The sequence below is a fragment of the Vanessa cardui genome, chromosome Z (genome assembly GCF_905220365.1).
Source record: "Vanessa cardui chromosome Z, ilVanCard2.1, whole genome shotgun sequence".
Classification (NCBI taxonomy): Eukaryota; Metazoa; Arthropoda; class Insecta; order Lepidoptera; family Nymphalidae; genus Vanessa; species Vanessa cardui.
The window spans coordinates 11,929,385-11,952,102 of NC_061154.1; the positions used below are offsets into that span (position 1 = coordinate 11,929,385).

The 22,718-nt window shown below is 31.8% G+C and overlaps 1 protein-coding gene across 1 annotated transcript in view; it reads left to right on the forward strand.

Annotated features, from left to right (window-relative positions):
* Positions 1-4,240: 4,240 nt before the first annotated feature.
* The window catches only part of LOC124543121 (forkhead box protein F1-B-like), a 30,910-nt gene continuing 12,432 nt past the window's right edge, over positions 4,241-22,718 (forward strand). Inside the window, exon 1 of the mRNA XM_047121182.1 lies at positions 4,241-4,984. Coding sequence (XP_046977138.1) covers positions 4,264-4,984 — 721 coding nt within the window. The 5' untranslated portion in view covers positions 4,241-4,263. The remainder of the gene's footprint in view (positions 4,985-22,718) is intronic.

The following is a 22,718-nucleotide window of genomic DNA, read 5'->3' on the forward strand; positions in this document are numbered from 1 at the left end:
CCAAAAGAGCTTATCTTATACCGAGCGACCGGAACGTTTTATGGGACAAATTAAAATTTAAAAGTGTCAGTACATTCGGACGGACTTTGATGCGATTTTGTTAGTAGATAGATTCATTGGAGAGGAAGGTTTTTGTATATGATACATGGAGAATATACTAAAGAACAACTGATAATTTTGAAGTTTCTATTTAGCTCGCTCCCAAAAGAGCTTATCTTATACCGAGCGACCGGAACGTTTTATGGGACAAATTAAAATTTAAAAGTGTCAGTACATTTGTGAGTCGGTAACATTGTTACATCTATAATATAGATAAGACATTATTGCTTCCATAAGTATTTCTGAGAGAGGTGTCGTATAACTACGGACATAATTATGAGTGCGGTCGTGTCAGATCGCAAAAAGCATCTTGTCCATTTATCCAGGCATCCGTTATTTCGTAGTGATTCTATGCGTAGGCACGTATTACTTTACTCCTTATCGACATGTACAGCAAAATAAGTTTGTTTATTTATGTTCTGACTTTATAAAGTTTATCAACGAAAACGGAATTTGTATTACGTCCTGCTATTTTTAATCTGCGTCAAAAACATTTAATAAGACATAGCTTCACCATCATTTTTATTATAATTATGATAGCTGAAAAAAAAAGAAAAAAGACTGATCGTCAGATGGCAGACCTTAATCATACTTTTGCTGATATAAGAATTCTCGGCCAAATAATCGGTTGAAGAGAGTATGGGCGTGATTTATGATGAGATTGTGCTTATTGATTCTTTTTTAATAAACTTTAGTTAGCTCACGGATTAAGTAGGACTCCGTTTCTTTTTAAACCAAAACATAAAGCATAATCTTTTTCAATCGGAAATGAAGTAAAACAAACACTATAATTTTACTTCCAAAGTTCCGATGGCAGCTTTGAAAATATTGAAAACGCAATTTATTTAAGAATCCAAAGATTATTTAATGTCTCGAAAATAGAATTGTATTCATTAAATGTTAAAATTTCATTGACTTTACTAATGCACAGTGATTGGAAAACATGCCTTATTTAGTATTATAAGGTCTTGTTGTTAGAATAATAAAAGAAAGATATTTCAATTTTGTTCGTGAGGATGCAGTCAATTAATGAAATGATCGATTAAATGATTTATGTATAAAATTAATTGAAAACTCTTAATGCAATTGTTTACTACATAAAAAATATATGATTATTAGAGATCTATTCAGTAACAAAGGCGTGCACCTGCAAGTGTAATTAATTAGTTTTAAATTTAATTCAGATTTTTTGCCGTTTTGCCTTTTAGTTGCGTCACGCATATGAAGACTCTATATACCTATCTATAAACTCAAGCATGATCTCTCTCATAATACATTATATTTTTACGTCAATAACAGTAGCGTCCCTTCATGAATAATTAGCTCTAAGTATTCGTTTTTAATGAGGATATTAAGAGTTATACGAATACGTTCAGAATATAGGTACATCTATACTAATTAATGCGTCAACCAAGTAGCTAGCCTCTTATAGAACAAATTTTAATCATAAGGTATAATTTGGATGTTAACTTATTAATTATATAACTTACTTTTAATTCTTAAATTGTTATTACATTACATATATGCAAACATTGTGCCGACTTGATTATCAAGTAGATATAAAAATCATTTTGTAACATACAAATAGTTACGTGATATCATTGTTTTGGTCTTCAATCCTAAATGTATTGCACTATTCTTCGATATATATTCTTTCAGTTATTCTTCAGTTTTCTTACCGAGAAGAGAGAAGGTATAGGTACGTGAGTTCTTATTAATTTATATAACTGTTACTTTAGTTTAAGTCTGTGTGTGGGTTTATACAAACGATCGAATTGACCTAAGAGCCACCAACATAGTACCGTACTAGATATAGAAAAAATAGTTCGAAAATACATTTGTTATGTCATTTAAAACTAATATGCAGAATAATGTAGACGATTTTTATAAAAGAAAATATGACATAACTTTTAAATATAAAACTATTATTAAGTAATTTCACACGTGGATGGAATGTAGTGACGAAACCGACAATTAATTTACATAGAACTATAAACGTCTAATTGCATACCAATTTTAAGACGAAACCGTAAAAACCTCAAAGAAAAACATAGCTTGCTCGTAAATGGTGATGAATGGAGGGTTCAAGATCAGGCAGCGGTTTGCGCGTGCGTCTCACTACCGCGCCATCTTTTGGGCGGAGCTTCGCGTTCCGACGCTCACGTCATAGACATCTCCCTCTCTTCGCTCTGCAATAAATAAAATCCGAGTAAGAGGGAGGGAAATAGATGAACACTGATTTATCGTTCACGTTACATTTTTCAGAGTAAATTCCTTTTGAATAAAAAAATTAATGATTTTTACATATGCTGATATGTAAAAATATAATTATTTGAGTTGTTTGTTTATAACTATTGAATAAAGATATAAATATTAGTCAAATAAGAGAAGAGTGAAAAAAAAACCAATTATTAAATATAAAAAGTCATTTAACAGTAGCAAGGCTACACATCAACGTATGATGGAGGTAATGTTTACTACAGAGGCGGCGGCGGTGATTGTTTATAGCAGAGATCAGCAACCCGGCGGAGCGGGTCTATCAGCGGACTGGTATTTATAGATAGAGCAAATATTATTTATTTACAGGAGACCCACACGCGATTTAAAAGTAACAAACATTATTGTTACGGTTCAACATTGACTGTAATGGCTAGACTAATGTACTGGGTAATACAGAAACACCTACTTATTCTCTTTTAACGACTATATTGTACCTACTTTTAAATACATTTGTATCACTTATAAATAAGTTGCTTATTTTTCAAAATTATTCGTTGCTTTTCTAGGTTTTATTTAGGTTAAATAAAAGTTCATCCAATATTAGCACGAAATTAAATATAAATCGTTGCATTAAAAATAATTGTACATATTCTATTTTACTTATCAGTATGACATACCTACTTATAGAAGTAAGGTAAGGTAAGGTACATAGGTAATGATAATAATGTCTATAATATCATTCTCGACAGCGACCAACCAGCTGCCCAGAACATGTAGCACTGTTCAAGCAAATATTAATTGTTTGTTTCCTTACTTTTAGAACAGAACGGTAATCTGATACGATAAGAGAGAGAGAGCTCAGACGCATGAACAACGTGCTATCAACTAAGTATATTGAATCAACTTTCAATACGTGCCTTCGGAGGAATATTTTTGGTGTTACGCTGCCAATTGCCGAACACCAGGATCGGTTACTGAGTATTTCTTGTCGAAATGAATTAAAAACGTTTATTGACCTGATCTAACATTTAAATTCGATTACTAACGAGCTCACAAGCAGTAGCAGGTACAATATAGTTTTTTTAGTTTTGGCTAGTTAAGATGAATAGCAAGCAAACTAAAAAACAAACAATTTTATAAGTTTCGAAGTACAAAGCGATGAGTTTGTTTGCTACAATGACTTACTCGTAGAGTTTGCTTTCATAGCTTAAATCACTAGTAGCGTTACATTTATTTGTAGTCTTACGCTGTTGAGATAGAGCCGAATTTCCTCTGTCGCTACACGCTCACACGCATGTAAATAAAGCGGGCAAGTTTAATGCAAAACTTTTGGTTTACGCTTTATGGTAAATATTTGGTGTAACATCGTATAACTGTTTTATAGATCTAGTAAAATGTTTGGTTTAATTGTGCTAGGTCAAGAGCGGGCGTTCGACAGGCGTCCTTGCGACGGGTAAATATTATTGTCTAAGCGGGTTTTCCGCTGTTTAGTGTTTGTATAAGCCCGAAGCCCGTGAGAGATCCAGGCTGCGAGAGCTGGCGCAACGACTGCGAGGCCTTTAAGACTGTTTCGCATAATTATATTCTGAACTGCTACAGGCGACAGGCAGTAAGCCAAACACAATAATAGTTTAAAATATTTTTGATAGCAATATGAGTTAAAAAAAGCAGAATGAAATCTTAAATTAAAAAATAAATAATGAAAAACAAAAATAGATATTTTCAGGCTCAAAGGAATCATCTATATTAATTTTCCATTGGTGTAGGTGCATGTGCTCTTTCAATAGGAGAATTTGTAAAGCGGTGTATGAGCGATACGGGTGTGGATGTCTGGCTACGCGGCGGGAAGGCGCGGGTGCAGGGGCGGCAATGGGCGGCGCGGGCGCACGCTCGCTGGTGGGCGGTGCGTGCACTGTTCTCCGGCTCGCGTTCCGACGCGCACGCATGAAGACCGAGGACCAAAACACCGAAGAGGCGGCGCGCCGCGCGCCTGCCACGCGCCGTCAGGAGAAACCACCTTTCTCTTACATAGCCCTTATTGTGATGGCAATTCGTCACTCTCCGAACAAGCGCCTGACCCTTAGCGAAATATATGCATTTCTTCAGCAGCAGTTTCCATTTTTTCGTAGTTCTTATCAAGGATGGAAGAATTCGGTGAGACATAATCTTAGCTTGAATGAATGCTTTGTCAAGCTCCCGAAAGGGCTCGGAAGGCCTGGGAAAGGGCATTACTGGACGATCGATCCATCTTCAGAGTTTATGTTTGAGGAAGGATCTTTCCGGCGGCGGCCTCGTGGCTTCCGACGTAAATGTCAAGCGTTAAAGCCTCAGTTTGGAGGTGGTGGTTATCTGTGCGGAAGCGGAGTTGGAGCGCTGCCTCCTTCCCAGCCTACAGGATATGAGTTAGCAAGTGGTAGCGGCGCGGGCGCTAGCAGCACTCCATCTATCGATTACGGAGCCTGTGCTTATTCGCATTCGGGTTCAAGCCAACAGTTGAGCTACGGTGGAGAGTATTGTGCTTACAGTAGTATGGGAGAAAGAGAATGGCCCCTCGCGTACGGTGCAGTTGAACCAGCGTACCGACCACAGCCAGCTTCTCCACCTTCTCGACATGATCTGCCGGACCTCATACCCAACTATCAGTATGCCGTCGCCAATGATCATGGTAAGTTCATATGATTGAAACTCTTACTTGTCCAAAAGTTGAAAATAGTTTTAGTTTAGTAAAACGTTTTCAATTTTTCAATAATTTATTAAGTAAATTAAGTAATATTATTATTAGTATGTGATTTTACTCATACATTGTTTATAATCTATCGCCTTTTTAGGGTACTTTGAAAACTAAATTCAAAAGTTTTTTTTATAACATATAGTTATTAAACAGCTTTCTAATTTTTAAAACAATCTTCTAAATTAACTTGATAAAATATACACGCTTGAGAAAAAAAGCATAGAAAATTGCCCATATTTAATTAAACATACCTACGTAACTGAAAAATGTTTCAATATTGTTTTTACTTTAGTATAAAATTTTAATGTGAGTCCTGTACACCCTGTCAATCGTCTTAGCGTAGAATCGACGACTTCAAAGTTTGATTATTTTAAGATAATAGTGCGATATGGCAAGTTCTAAAAGTATCTCCAGCCTAATAAAGATATTTTTTGGATAATTACTTCTTATTCCTGTCGTCTGCAGGAGTAAGGTCGCTATTTCTAGAAAACACGACTTTAATAACATTGTAAAAAATAGTCAGACGATATAAAAGCGTAGAATTACTTTTGGACTTCCAGGCAGAATATATTACATACATATATAATTATATTTGACTAATATGTCTCTCATTTTTAGATATTGAAAAAGAGTAACTACTGAGTTTCTTGCCGGTTCTTCTCGGTAGAATCTGCTTTCTGGAAGGGTCGTAGCTTCATTTAATATAGTTGTTAAATACCTATTCGAAAGTGCTGTAAAAGCCTACTTGAATAAAGTATATATACTTGATTTGATTTGATTTGAATAATGAGAGTTTTATTCTTGGTAAATGTTTTTTTTTATCATACATAATTATATCTCAAATTCAACGGTTATTAATAAAGAGTGGCAAGTGTGTTACAAAGTAATGCATAGAACCTTTTATAGGCAATAACACATTGCACGTTACTCATTGCGTTCTTTTTTGTTTTTAAATATCTTATCGGATATTCAGTGCACAAATTGTCGAACAGTATTGCATACAGGTGGTAATATTGGTGGTAGGCCTTTGTGCAAGCCCCTCTGGGTAGTTACCACCCAGTTATTCTACTCATCAGTATTCTACCGCCAAATAACAGTACTCAGTATTGTTGTGTTCCGGTTTGAAAGGTGAGTAAGCCAGTGTAACTTGTGTAACATAACATCTTAGTTCCCGAGGTTGGTGGTACATTGACAATGTAAGGAGTAGTTAATACTTTTTACAGCGTCATTGTCTATGAGTCATTTTGATCACTCACCATCAAGTGGCCATTATGCTCGTCCGCCAACCTATACCATAAAAAAAACACAACAACTTAGCCTTTGACCACTGTAGGACTTATTGTTAATACTTTCGATTCAATTAATTCTCAATATAATTATTCTTAAAGAGAAAAATAACTAAAATAATCGTTTGTAAATAACAGTTGTAAGAGAATTGACACTTATATCTGGATTGATTACTTTGAAATAACTTAAATTGATCTATGTATGACGTTATTACGGTATTTGAATCAATCAATCATCAAGAATCAATCATACAAAGTTAGCAAAACAAGTACCTACTAAATCTAAATTATAAAAATAGTTTTGGATACCATATTTTTTACTGTTCTTACAAGTTATGTAACATTACTCTGAAGGAGTTTACTTTACACTACCCAAATCCAACTGCCACCCAATCTTTTTTGAGGATACATAATATGTGGCAGATTTTCATATGACACTTGCAAACTGTTTCTGTGGTATCCTTTACCGCTCAACATAGGATGAATTATAAATACAAAATCAATAACATTATTCGGTAGTGCTAGCCCGGGGTTGAGCTGAATAATCGGGTTTTCAGTAATATATTTAAGTATACTTTATTTAATAACTGTTTTTGTTGCAATTATAAATAAGCACCACAGCACAATAGATATTTTTATGTGTTTACTAAAATAATAATTAATATACACTCAGAATACATAGAGCATGATGTAAGTAATTTATGGTCCAATTGGATTTTCGATTCCCTTGTCAGAAAACAACTTGAACAATACAGACAATTATTAAAAATCTTACGTTCAGTTTAACATATTCTTATATACTATCTAAACTAATCATTGAACAGACAATTACAAAAATATAATAAATTATAAAAATACCGACATGTGTCCAATAGGTTTCTCACAAACCTAGAAGGTATCTTGATTAATTAGTCATACGTTGCAATGCATACCTATAAACATTAGCTTAAAAATAGTGTAGAACGCTTGAGTCGGTGAATGAGACTATGAGAACGCGCCGAAATATACCGAATACATTTCTACAAAGTTCTTGAAAGTGTCGACAGCGCGATCCCTCGTAACTCTGGCTCATGTCAAGTGCTCTTGACTTACCGTGAGCGTTGAACGCTGATTAACAGTAGCTACGTGTGAGGGTAAACTGCGCCCAATTTCGATAATGAATGATTTATCGTCCTCTGCTCTTAGAAGAACTTGTAAATTATGCATGCGCACTTGAGAATGTTGTATCGAAATAAATCATGCAACTGCTTAGTAGCATGCGTGCATACTGTCTTCTTCGGTTGAAAGGATATTAATTTAAGCTTTTGTAAACAAAAAATAAACGTTATAATTATGAATAAGTACCTATAATCTCACAGTAAATTCTAAATCTATAAAACTATATCTCACAGTAAATTCTAAAACTTTAAAACTATATTACGGGTGAAACATTTTAACATTTAGTTTCAATTATCGTGAATAAACCAATGGCAGGTTCTGCAGAACAATCAAGCTTTATCTAAGAGTCGTCAAAGAGCTCGAAAACGGAAGCTTTTATAAACTATTATAAAAGAGCATTAGGAAAAATTGATATTGGTGTCATCCTGAGTGATTTCACCCACCGCTGCCAATCTGAAAGGGGCCTGCCAAGTCCTAGGATATATAGTGCCTAAGTGTGCGCAAAAACAATTGCACTTATACCTATTCTTATAGGACGGCAAATCCGAGACGACCGTAATTCAGGTGAAGAACCAACAACACTTTCATCTCCCAAACTGTGTAAGAAACGGATAATATTTTTTACCTTAGAAATGTCTATGGACCGTGGTCATCGCTTACCACCAGAAAGCCTATTTATTGACTGATCAATAAGCTGACAAGTATATCTGTTTTAAACATAAACGTGATAAGGCCTCCTAACATTATGAAGCCAAATGGCAATACAAATAAAAATACTGTGATTCGGAGGTACTATGGTAGCACGTACCCATTTATTAAATCTTTTGCAGACCGAGGGTATTGCATCAACATCAATTAAATATTAATTATGGTAAATTAAATATTTACCAGTTATATATAATATTTACAGTAATATTTTTTGTTTATAAATATAGTCAATATCTAAACGAACAAACTAAAGTAAAAATGTAAAGGTGGAGCTGTAAATAATTTATACTCTCATATTATATTTCTACCTGCTTCTACACAATTATTTAAATGGTTATATTTAAATAATTGTGTAGAAGCAGGAAGAAATATAATATGCAAATACATATAGGTCATAAACACGCCAAATCATCTCTTGTTGTATCCTGGTACCCTGGTAATTGGCACGCATCCGTGCACGTCGGTGTGACAAATATATATTATACGCACAGTGGAGTTAGTTGCACTTAATTAATTAATAATCAAACCTTAGTAGAATTATAAATATTTTAAAAAATTATAATAAAGTAAAAACAAAACGTTTTTTGTTTTTTCATAGTAAAGTATAGTACGACACAAATTAGATGTAGCATCGGAAAATGGAATGGAATGAAAATAAAACCGATTACTGCCGATTGACACAACCAATAAAAGTAGCTCCCTATCGCGCCATTGGATGCTATTCGTCGCTATAGATTCAAGCGTCAGAGAAAGCAAGTGCATGTAAATCGACGCGTCAAATTGACGAATATATTAGGTCATATGATATTACAAGTTATTACATTTGTGCAAAGATCATATTCGCATGAGAAATAAATATTGATAATTTGGGATAGTGTATATAATTTGGATGTGATCCGTTTTACGAATTTTGCCGATGCGACATCTAAGTTGTGTCGTACAAACTGAAGCTTAAACAAGTCATCACGATCGTAATAATAATCCGTACCATATGCATATCGGACCTGAACTATTATACTATATAAGTATTTATACATACATTTTACTTGGGTTTTCAATTTATAAATTTTAGCTTTAATAAAAAAAAATATTGCTTTTATATTTAGTATAAAATCTGTTAAATCATACAAAATAACTGGTATTAAAAATTTACATAGTATCTATCAAAATAAATGTGTATAGTTTAATAATATATTAATAATATTTTTATGGATTATTTCTACAAATAGAAATAGACATGAACAATTGAATCTACAATTTCACACGATTGACAATACTGTGCAAATGTACAAAAATCAATCAATGTTAAATATATAAATTAAGCAAATCTATGGCTAAAAAACACCGCAGCAGTACTAGAAGCCCATACAGTGAAAGAGTTTGCAAAGTGCTCTATCGTTTGTTGAGTCTATGCACACCATATGATAGCAAGAGATCGCTTGGATTGATACTGGTTCATTTTGAAATAATTTTAGTCTATTGTTAATAGTAATTGAAAATAGTCATCGTCTCTTATGCTAAATTACTTCTTGGTTAAGTTTGCAGTTAAGCAGTCGGCCTTTGGAGTAATAATGAAAATATGTTTTTTAAAAATATATAGCCTCGTCTTATTGGCTCCACTGGTCTAAACTGGCCTAACTTTATTTTTTATTATTGTTTCAAACGACTGTTTTAATTCATGATTTATGTTTATTAAAATTACTTTTACACTAAGTTGGTTCAAGTCAATCTACACTTTTAAAAATACCTTTGATATACTAAAAGTGTATGCACTAGTGAATGACCACAACAACACTTGCATATATAGACGAAAATGTGTGTATTCAGTTTTAAGTAGTGTGGAAGTTATAACAAAAGCGAGATAGCAATAATGCTATCTCTTTCTCCATCGACGAGTCCTTTATGATAGTTAGAGTAGATGCAACGATTATGCCCCAGGTGCTACGTTGACCGGATGTTGTATTAATATAGCTTCCTGTACTGTTAACGGTGATAGGTCCACCTGAATGCACCCTGAACTCTAACCTCTTCACTTTCATGCAGTTTTAGTACGGTTGCATCGTATTTTCAGGTTATGTCTATATAAAATTATGGATGGGTTTGTTCCCTGCATCGGAAGCGTAGCAAATACGGAAACAATGTTTGTTAGAAAAATTACATTAAAGTATTATATATAATACTTAAACAACACTAACATATATTTATATATTTAAAAATAAATATATTAGATCTTTAAAATATCCTTCTCCCAACTCTTATATGTATGTCAATGCTATTCCGAGATAAATTCTTATTTTTTGTAAAACATAATTAACTTCTCTCACCACCTTTGTCTTATCTCCAAAGATGGCAGTCTATTTTAGGTCTTGAAATGCCTTTTAATTTAGAAAACCCCAAAACCTGACGACCTACTTCTGGAACGAGAACGAAGCAGCGGGCGACAATTAATTAATTATACATTTTATAGTTAAACTTAGGCTTCAAACTTAATATTATAACCTTAATAGTTACAAATACAATACGTTTGTGTTATAAGCATAGAGTACTCCAAAGTTACGTTTGGTAATATCATTATGATCAATAGAGTAAAGCAGAATTTATTACCACTTTACTGCTTTTTTTTTTAAGTATTGCAGACACTAAAAAATAACTTTACGTTTTTCAGTATTTCCTCGAAATAGGATATTTTTAGGATAAAAAGTATTTAGTTTAAACGAATATAACTTTTGAATATAAAGTATTATTGAAAATCAAAACGATGCAATTTAAGAAAGGATTTAAAATTTGTTATCTGAACTCCTAGGTACACAATCGCACTGCGTTTTAGCACTGAATAATACTGAATATAACTTGACATAATAATAATTCATTATATGACCCGTATGTAAAAATGGTATGCATTGCAATGCTATGCAATAGAAAGAGACAGTGAGAAAACTGCAGGAAATGATGAATGAGCGCGCGTAAACAGTCATGTCAGCTGTAGTATTGATTTTTAATACTATTGCATATAAACTTATCATGAAAATGCAGCTACAACTCTTTGCGTTTATGTTACCTTAGTACTGGTGCATCGTGATTTTACGTCATTTATAGGTATGATGGCACGACGACAAAAGTAAAAAAAAAAGTTGCATTTATTTTCTCATCCAATTTGTTAAATTAAAAAAAATATAGTTATGTTCAGCCATGTTTTAAAATTTAACAATTCCCTCATTTTTGTTTATAGATAAAAAGAGAATTATAAAAGTTGGATATAAAAATTATGAGAGATTTTTAAGATTGAGGTGAGGTTATCCATGCGCATATTAACTTAGTACCGGTGCAATGTACATTTGCGTTTTTATTTTTTATTTTTACGTATATCTTTGCAGAAACAAAAAAAGAATTGCTTATGACATTTTTTTTTTAAGAAAAAGTTGTTTTTCTTTTTATTTGGCCACTTACAGTTTTTAAATACAGAAAAACAAAAAAATGTCATTATGTTATTGTCAAGTTTTGTGATTAGCCTTGTATGACTTACACGCCATAAATTTGTACTAATAAATAATTCGTGTATGGTAAATAGCAATAAATCCAATACATAAGATATCATCAGAAGAATAATTTAAAAAGAAAATCCTTTAACACAATATTTTAACGCTTATATGGGTTTTATTAAATATGTATTTAAAAATACAGTAAGAGAGATTCAGATTGCCTCAAATTTCCCGCCGAAGGTTTTTCTTTTTTTAAATGTTGCCCACACCAAAAGTCGTAGCGACTATACTCGTAGATAGCGATTATATGTAACTGCAATGATACACACAAATTGTATTAAGTGAGTCACCATAATAACCAAAGTTTTTTATTAAAAAACTAGTAGACTAGACTTTTTTTCATTGTTCAGGCAAGAGCGACACTAGAAGCTGGTGATACAATTGTATTTTAAAATAAATTTAAATTTATAAAAACTGTTTTTTTAAGATAATGTTAACATATCTAAATAAATATGTACGTATAAAAATCGAATTGTTACTTAAAAACACTTATGTTTTAATCAAATATACTATAGATACCTACTTAAATTTAATTTATTTGTATAAGCACATTTTATTAATAAAAATTACAATGGGTTCAGCTTATGTTGCGTAACAAACATACAGACACAAACTTTGGCATTAATGATGTCTGTAACATAATTTCAAGAGTTTTGTTGTTAACTGAGTGTTAAGTTTCAAATGTTCGTCGTAGAAAGCCCATTGTTTATATAATTTGTCGGCGATTGCATTTGAAATAAAACTCCCTCAATTATATATTAAAGTATTACTTGTTCATTTTAACTCGATCCATAAATAGAAAATAATACTTTTATCACGTGATAAAAATATTATAAATATTGTGTCTACGTCAACACTGTAAAATCTTGTAATTAAAAAAGATGTATTTGTATATTTTTTATCTATATTTATACTTTATTCTATTTTTTTATCAGCAAAATAAAGTATTTAGAAAAGTTAATCTCAACTTTAGTTAATTATTTATAATTCATTGATAACAATTTGATTTGAGATTATTTATATTTAGATTCTCATTATTATGATTAAAAACACACTTCAAGTAATGAAACGGTATACAATTTCAAGTCTAGCTACTTCTTAAATAATTAACAATAATAATAATACACCAACTACATATAAGTAAAAAGCTACTGTACCCTTCCCATTTATATCAATATTATGATCCTTTACCCAAAGGTTGCCTGGAAGAGATCGCTGCTTAGCGATAAGGCCACCTGTTGCACCTCATGCAATTTTTGTTTGGGTGCAATAAAGAATAAATAAATAAAATAAATAAATACACCAATATAATTTTATAAAGTAATAGAAATTTCTTTTCAATTAATTTTCTATATACTATTTTCTATTATTAACATATGATCATTTATATTACATTTAGAATTCAATTAACCAACTTTTTAGTTATCGTTTTTATTATTTTATATTATCGACTTTTAATATTACTTCGAGGGAAGTTTATAAGTCCGCGCTGTTTCCTACTACGTTATACGCTCCTAGTAACGTTAGGTTTCAGTTTTAGGTTATACACAATTAGGTATTTGTAGCGGAGTCTAAGCTAGACAGAGAGAGAGAACCACATAATAAAAAAATATTTTGATTAAATTATTCAATTATTTATATACTTTTATTATACTCATGTACTTTTTTAACTACTATCCATTATATTAATATTAATTTATAATTATTATTATAACTTATAATTATGAATAATATCTACATGTTTTTTTATAAGCAACAAAAAATTAAGTTTTTATAAGTTATAGATAAAATTAAACTCTATCGATTGATACCTCTCTACCTACTCATATGAATTTATATTTTAGTACGTAGGCTGAAAATACTTGTGCAATTTTTAAATACTTTCTTTTTAACTTTAACAAAGTTATGAATGAAAATGAAAATTTTCTAATATATTTATATTTTCGCAATATCATGAAAACAAGTCGAAACATCAATCATGCTGTCGAAACGCTTGGCCCTTGGAGTAGTGGTGCAAAAAGCTTCATCAAAAGTATAACACCCCGCCTCATTGCCTCCACTGGTGACAGGAGGGCTGGTTCGTTTTTTGCCCAGAGGATCGGAATTGCGATTCAACGGGGAAATGCTGCTTGCCACCATTCCACGCGGTCAAGATTTATACAGTAACTAGTTTTAGTTCATATCTGTATATATATATATATATTTAATCATTTAATGTTATTAATTCTTATGTTAATAAATTTAATTCAAACATAAAAAAAAATGAAAACAAGTTATATTTGTATTATATTGGTATGTATATTTTAAATATTTTAATTGGTCAAACAATTAATAAAATAATAATGGTTGCTATGATGTCGGTAACTTATAAGCCATATGAAAAATATATATCACTAAAGATTTATTAACATAAATTTAATAAAGTTCTTTCATGAGGTTATAAAAACAAGAAACCATCCAATTCTAATTTAATCTACGAATCTAATTAGTTAGTTAGTAAGTACTTTGAGGTTATATAAAGTTAGGCATGTGATACTAGGCTCTCAGAAAGCATAAGAGCTAGTTAGAAAGTTATTTCAATTGAAACCTCATATTATGTAGGGGGCAGTACAACTAGTACTAAATGCACAAAATTATGCAATTGACTTTCTATGTGCGCAGAACGTTATTCATAAAGCTCCACCCATTGCAGCAGAAATGGTTGTCTGACCATTTAGATGGATGGTGACACTATAATTTAATATCTAACTAAGCTTCAAGACTTTTACAAGTTATGTCAATTTTTATATTGCCCTTCTTATATGTGATACATAGTTTTATCAAGAGCATTTTTCTAATATTGATAATAATAGTTTTCAAATACAATATACAATTAGGATAATAGTTTTAATAAAACATTTATTTAATGAGTATCTCTAATAATGTAAATTGCTCTGGAAGTAGAGATATACGTTTTTACTTTGGGCAAAAAAAATAAAAAAGCACAATTAAATAAACATTAATTGGTTATTTATTATTTATTTGTAAATTAAAAAAATAGTTCTAATAAAATTAACAAATTCTCTTGAGAAGGAGCTTATTCAAACTTTCGATAGAAGTTTAGTACTCAGTACTAGGACTACATAAAAGTCAAGGCTATTGTTTATTCGTTATGCAATATCATTTATATGGCGCTATTAGTTCATCAATATTTATCAAATCGCTTTTGAGCTGTGATTTAACCTTAAACGAACATAGTTCATTTTATAACCTATGTTGGCTATGGCCATAGGGTCTATATAAGTAATCAATTTAAATGATTTTCTGTACATATTCTTAAGCTGCAGATTATATCCTGATTTCAACTTCCGGGCAAAGTTATTGTTTTTTTGTACAGTAAATTTTTGCCTCTTAAATTTGAACTATTTTAATTCATGTGTCATATTTTAATCAGTGGATATCTCAACAAGTGAATCAGGAAATAGAGTGTATTTTCCCACAAATTTTGTTATACATACATAAAATTTAACCTAAACAAAAAATACTTCGCAATTTATATTGCACTAAATAAATATTTTCTCTGACTGGGACTAATAATAAAAAAAATGTTGTATCTACTGTTTTGGCCCTATGTTACATCTACTTTGTTAATTAAATTTAAAAGTTATGATTGTATTCTGTATTTTATTTATTTGTGCATTTGGGACTTATTATACCCCGAGCTAGATAGAAGGTAAGCCTTTTAGGGTTCCAGCTTATTACCGACGTAGCCACAGAGTTAATCACTTATTTTTATGAATTAGTGCGTTGACGTTTTTATGTATTTTCATAACATAAATAATAAATAAACAAAAAAATATTATTATTATTATTGTATGTACAGCGCGCGCATGTTCTAAAACATTGATTTATAAAATATTCAAGGAACGCAAGTACTAGAACTACATAAATTACAAGAAGTTTTTCCTAATGTTACGTTTCAAATATACTGAAATAATTATTTCAGTATATTAATAGTTTTTATCGTAAGTTTTCATATCATTTATTTTTAGTATTACTACAGGCAATATTCTTATGATTATAGGCATTCATATATGTTTCTGGACTAGAAATCTTTGTACGGAAAAAACTTCATTTTAAAAATCGAAAGAATCTAAACAACGATTTGAACAAAAAATGTGAACTGATGTCACTTTTTAATCTTACCCGAGCTTAGCTCTCTAACCATAAGTCGTGGTACACAATTTCTTATCAAAGTTCTCTTAATAATCCACATTGTTTCTTCTTTATTTCACCTTGTCTTTTAGAACTAACATTAAAAATCGGTACAAAATAAATAAGTCACTAAGTAAAGTCAAAATTTTTAATTCCGCCGGTAAATAGAACGCCTCCTTCAACTTACGGAGGCAGAAATAATAATTGCAATAATGTTATAAATCATAAAGGTTAAAACTTTATTCGCATGTATGATTTACCTTAGGTCTTATTAAAAGTTTAAAATCACTTAATAGCACGTGAGCATTTAATTTCACTGTTTGATCGCATGTTGCATCAAAATATATTTTTACATATAAATTCAAACTTCAAATAACAAATTCTCAAAGTTAAAATTAAGTAAAATATGTTTTGTTATGAAAACAACGTCGAGTAGTTATTTACTCGATTAAAGATTAACTTGAGCAAATAACATCATCAACTCATAAGTTTTTCAATATGTAAAATACTTTTAAAATATTTTAAATTACGTCAATACGTGAACCATTAAGAATGATGAAAGTAAGTACCATATTATATATACATGGTGTGTGATTGAAACAACCTATAACTATGGTGCGATAATACTAAGGTAACATAAAAACAAGGAGCTACGGAGGTGTGGAAGGGAAATGTGAGAAAGCGAAATGCAGTCCCGATAAACCCGTATGCAAGAGCAGAAGGAAGCGAAGCCAATGAAATTCGGTTTTCTATCTCATTCTGATTCATTACTATTTAAATATACATACATTGCATTAAAGCAAACAAGCACATTGTAAGTTGCACTACACAGTACACAGTTCTTCCTATAGTCTTTATAGACTTTTTAGTATAACTATGTCTTAATTGCATTGTGTTTTTAGTAATTAATTAGAAATTAAAATGTACGAAATAAAATGAATATATCTAAGTACAAGAAAAAAGCATGACATCCCAAATCCTTATAACTGTAATTTGAGTAATCTCAAGAAATGTATTTAATTATATATTTAATATAATATGTTGGAAGGCAAAGCCAAATTGGCTTCAAAAAAGCTGGGTGTGCTCAGCAAGGCGAGACAGTATTTCACGTCGGCCCATCGCCTAAAACTTTACAAGGCGCAAATTCGGCCTCACATGGAGTACTGCTCTCACCTCTGGGCGGGTGCTCCCCAGTACCAGCTCCCTCCATTTGACCGCATTCAACGTAGAGCGGCCCGAGTTATCGACGATCAAGTCCTTTCCGATCTCCTTGATCCTTTGGCTTTGCGTAGAGATGTTGGATCACTCTGCATCTTCTACCGAATTTTTCACGGGGAATGTTCCGAGGAATTGTTCGGATAAATCCCGGCTGCTGAATTTCACCTTCGGACATCTCGCCAAAACTCTAAGTTTCACCCGCACCACCTTGATGTCCGAAAATCCACAACAGCGCGATTTCTCAGACATTTTCTGCCTCGCACAACTACTTCGTGGAACCAGCTTTCGCCGGCGGTTTTTCCGAACCGATACGACATGGGAACCTTCAAGAAAAGAGCGTACTCCTTTCTTAAAGGCCGGCAACGCACCTGCAAGCCCCCTGGTGTTGCAGATGTCCATGGGCGGTGGTAGTCACTTTCCATCAGGTGAGCCTCCTGCTCGTTTGCCACCTATGCCATAAAAAAAAAAAAAAAAATGTTATTGTGAATGACATCTGGGGGCACGGCCGTGCCCCAGCCAAGTCTCGAGCAAAAGGGGCACGGCCGTACCATCTTTTCTCGAAGCGGTTCACGGCTGTTTCGCCCCCACTATATCTTCGACGTGGACAAAGCTAGGAGTTTAGGTTTTCGGTGAATAATAGAAGCCATTAGGACAAGCTTAAGTTCGAAATTATGTGGCAATTGAATTAATAGTTTAGGAGTTACGGTTGAACAAAGTTACGCCATTTTGTCACTCACTGAGTCACTGAGCGATCAAGCACACAAGAAAAAACAAATAAAACAGGATATTTGGAGGATTTGCACATAATTCCAGACAGCAAGCAGCTTTTAATTTGTGCTCATTGCCAAGTCACTATAATTATAATATAAAGAAAACTATTGATACAATTACTAAATGTTGATTTATAACTACAAAATAATTTGAATAGGACTTGGCTTCTATGAGATCTCAAAACTTTTTACGTTGGAAAGACTGCGAGAGACTTGGCATTTTTTTACATTTAATGTTTTTGGTGGAATTATTTTTACGGCGTGCTTTCCATTTTTACTGGCAAATAAAGATACATCTGAGTTATGTATTCGTAGCTAAACAAACAAAATATATATTTAGTCCAAATTCTAATGATTATGAAGTATCTATTCGTATTTACTATACTTTTTTTTATATTTTGACTTTTCCGATTAATAAACTTGCTTACTTTAAAAACTCATTATCATGCTAGAAGATATATCTTTTACAAACACACAGAACGAAATACTTTCACATGTACAATATTAATATAGATTAAGATTATATCAATATTAACCTATGAGCATTGGGTATTAATATTTTTTATTATTTCGACTAAACAGAAGTAGTATCGGTTTCACCGTTGAAAATCAAATGTTTAATTTTAGGACCAAGAGAAAGATTTAAACAACCACACACGGATGATGTCTTATACAAATAATAGTGTAATCTACAATTATGATCAAATTTATGTAATAAGAGTATTTATAAAAGCTAAATTCTCTGAAAAAAATCAAGGATAGTCAGCGACAGACATAGAGTAATAGTTAAGATTACTAAAATCATAAAATATTTATCGTGTTTACTAATAATCATGCAACCCGAGTCGATTTTTGTTGTTTAAGTAATCCAAATAAATCTAATCCCACCAAAAACATTAAATGTAAAAAAAATGCCAAGCTTTTCGCTGCAGTCTTTTCATCGTAAAAAGTTTTGAGATCTCATAGAAGCCAAGTCCTATTTAAATTATTATGTAACATTTGCACATAATTCCAGGCAGCAAGCAGTTTTTAATTTGTGCTCATTGCCAAGTCACTATAATTATAATATAAAGAAAACTGTTGATACAATTACTAAATGTTGATTTATAACTACATAATGATTTGAATATGACTTGGCTCCTATGAGATCTCAAAACTTTTGTCGATGGAAAGACTGCAGCGAGAGGCTTGGCATTTTTTTACATTTAATGTTTTTGGTGGGATCTCGTTTATTTTTAGCAAGTGTATTTCTTTCTTTTATTTTTTTGAAGTGACCTCGTAATTTCTTGGACTTCAGATACTGCTTTGCTTAGAACCTATTCTCTATCTCTATCTCTTTTGTTTCTTCTCTGAGGCTTCGTTACTACTAAGGTAGACAAGTCTGGGCGATATACTTCGGAGTCGATTATATTCAGCCATTGCTGTCTCCTGAGCCCGAGCGCGCATACAATATTTATCGCTATACAATGGAGCTTAAATGAAATTTAAAGAATTATGAACTTTATGTAATAATATGTATTAATTATAGTCTATGTATTACATTTATATTATTATTTTCTATTCTATGTATGTATTCATCCAATTGAATACTTCAACAACGAACAAAGTTAACAATGCAGTCAAATTCCATACACAACGTTCTTGCCAAACCACAAATATAAAATTGTTTTCTATGGTATACTATATTTTAATGTTTTTATAACTTTTCCTTTATATATGGCTAATGACCTACCTTGATGCAAAATTTGAAGTTTCTAAGTCTGCTAGAAGTACCTTAGATCAGTCAGTGAGTGAGTGACAAAATTGTCTAACTTTGTTCGATCGTAAATCCTAAACTATTAATTCAATTGGCATGTAATTTCGAACTTAAGCTTGTTCTAATGCCTACTATTAGTCATCGACCCAAACTCCTAGCTTTGTCCACTTCGAAGATATAGGGGGGCGAAACAGCCACGAATCGCTTCGAGATAAGATGGTATGGCCGTGCCCGTTTTGCTCGAGACTTGGCTGGGGCACTGCCGTGCCCCCAGATCAGAAGAATCCAATTATAATCCAATATCTCGGAGCGCGGATGATCTTTAATATCATAAAGAAATGAGATATTTTCAATTTCATTCCTTATTATCCTATTCTAAAATCCAACTCTCCAAAAGAAACCTATGAATTTGTAATATACGTATACAGCATACAACTACCGTTTAAACAAATTTAGCTGCAATCATGTGCAGTCATTCCTTATTATAACTGATTCTTAAAAAAATATAGTCATTCTCGGTTCGGCATCCTACGAATCACCTCTTCATCATTCATCGATCGATCGATCATTGATGCATATGCTGAAATTAAAACATTGGTAGGTTTGATATACGAACACAGAACGTAAAATATTTAATTAATTATCAACATAACTTAAGATGCTTTTTTATTTTATAAAATAAAAAAAATCTTTTTTTAAAATTACTTTGAGTGTCGAATGAGGTAAAGTAAATAAGTCTAGTACTAAATAACAATGACCGACCCATCTTTAAATGCATTTTGCTTGTTTGAAAATATGTAAAACTTATGATTTCATTTGAATTATGAATAGAATGCGATACGTTGCTCATCCTTCTAGTCATTGCTCGCGTCTTTGGTCTGTAATTGTCATAAAAGGTAAAAAGAATGTCCTCTGTAGAGCGCATGGCTGCACATATTGATTTATTAGGGCACTGAGGAAGTTTGAGTACTAAAATATCATAACCTGCGAGGAGGTGTGCTTTGCTGCAGTTTCCACTTTTCAGCAAATGAAGTTGCATGAACACAAGTTAAAGTAACTATTTCAAAATATCTGCTAAGTCAAAGTTTTTCAAATGCAAGTTTTCTACTACTGTTTTAACGTTCCTACATGTATTATGCTAAACGTTTATTTGATCAAAAGTCATAACTTTGGACGGTATTGAAGTATATTTTGTCTTGCTATACCGTGATTTAGCTTTAGCGGGGCAAGCACAATGCTGAGGAACATATTTATTCATACATAGTGAGTCGTCAACTTTGAGCTTTCTTAAGTTATCTAAACTGTTTCACTAAATCGTATGATTTTAGAAAATAAACAAGGATTTGTTAGTCAAGATCATTTATGTCATCAAACATTACTGTTTGATGACATAAATGAGTATTTAGGGAGACAATATTAGGACTCTTATTTTATTTAATGAAATTTTGTTCCATCTTTATTTGCATTTTAAATGTATCCTTTGGTATGCTCAAGATCGATAGTCATGAGTATTTAGTTGAAATATTTTTTATTTATTATATTACTGCCTCTTTTGCTGTACTGAATTCGTATAAATAAAGGTTAATTTCATTTTAATCTTCATTGGAATATACATTGTTATAATTATTGACATATAGAATATGACTGAAATTGTATGTTAGTTTTTTCTGAAGCAAATTTTATCAAGCTCATTTTCTCCAATTAAATAGCGCGTTTCTCTGGCTTGTTACTCACTTCCGCCCCTTTTCACGAAATCATTCCCATCAGATTGCAATTGAAAGCGAGAAAGATTTTACTCATGAGTAAACAATATAATGGGTAATTTGTATTAAATAGGACATATATTACAGGTACGTAATATACATACGCTTTTGGAACATTTTTTTTGTTTTAGTAGTTATTGACAAGGTTAAGTGTTACCAATAAAAATTACTTACTTACTTATACTTTTCACAATATTTTAATTAATAATTTGGTGGAACTTTTAACTCGGCTAACATTAATAACTACATTTTATTTTTGTTATTCTGAAAGATTGGAATAAAGAGATTAAAAGAAGAGCTTCGTCAATTAAAACATCATTAGATTTAATTTGGTTTAAATGCTTTTAGAGAAATTTTATACATAAAGCCAATTGTCTTAAGGCAAATATTAATAAAACCGTTTATAAATATCGCCATACCCTACACTTTGTGCATATGTAGTAAAAAAAAATATGAAATAATTTTATTTTGAATTTTCGCGCTATTAATTCGAAACCATTTTATCCTAGGGTGAAGTTCCTGTAAAGAGTAAGAGCAATATAATATGGTATATGGTAGAAATTTTGTGTATATACAGGTACGGCGCTTCTGTCACGTGTATTTTATTCGTACAGTACTCTTTGCTTTTATGCGCTCCTAGTATTTTCACATCGTAATGTGAGGTTATTGCTCCTGTTGGTTAGCAACAGGATAATTTTGGTTCCCGTTTTTAATGGAATAAAAAAAATTTAAATTTTGTAAATCTGGTATAAATAATGGTAAAACTGTGTGTGTATGTGTTTCTTCAATTAAAAATAAGAATAAAAAAATATATTATTAAGATAACTCTTAAGTTTAATTAAATCAACCCAATTTTTAAAGTCCATTGTTTGCCATCACTCAGTCTCATCTTAAAATTTATTTCAATCGTTTTTTTAACGACATTAATTATGTTAATTAATGTTTGTTTCCTTAGCTAAATTCGGGTATCAACTTCACGAGATAATGGTTTATATATACACAAAGTATTTGTGTGATTTTTTCACCTTAATAATAATGGATATCATCTAAATAAATAACAACAGAGCTGAGATGGCCCAGTGGTCAGAACGCGTACATCTTAACCGATGAATGCGGGTTCAAACCCAGGCAAGCACCACTATATATATATATGTGCTTAATTTGTGTTTATAATTCATCTCGTGCTCGGCGGTGAAGGAAAACATCGTGAGGAAACCTGCATGTGTCTAATTTCATCGAAATTCTGCCACATGTGCATTCCACCAACCCGCATTGG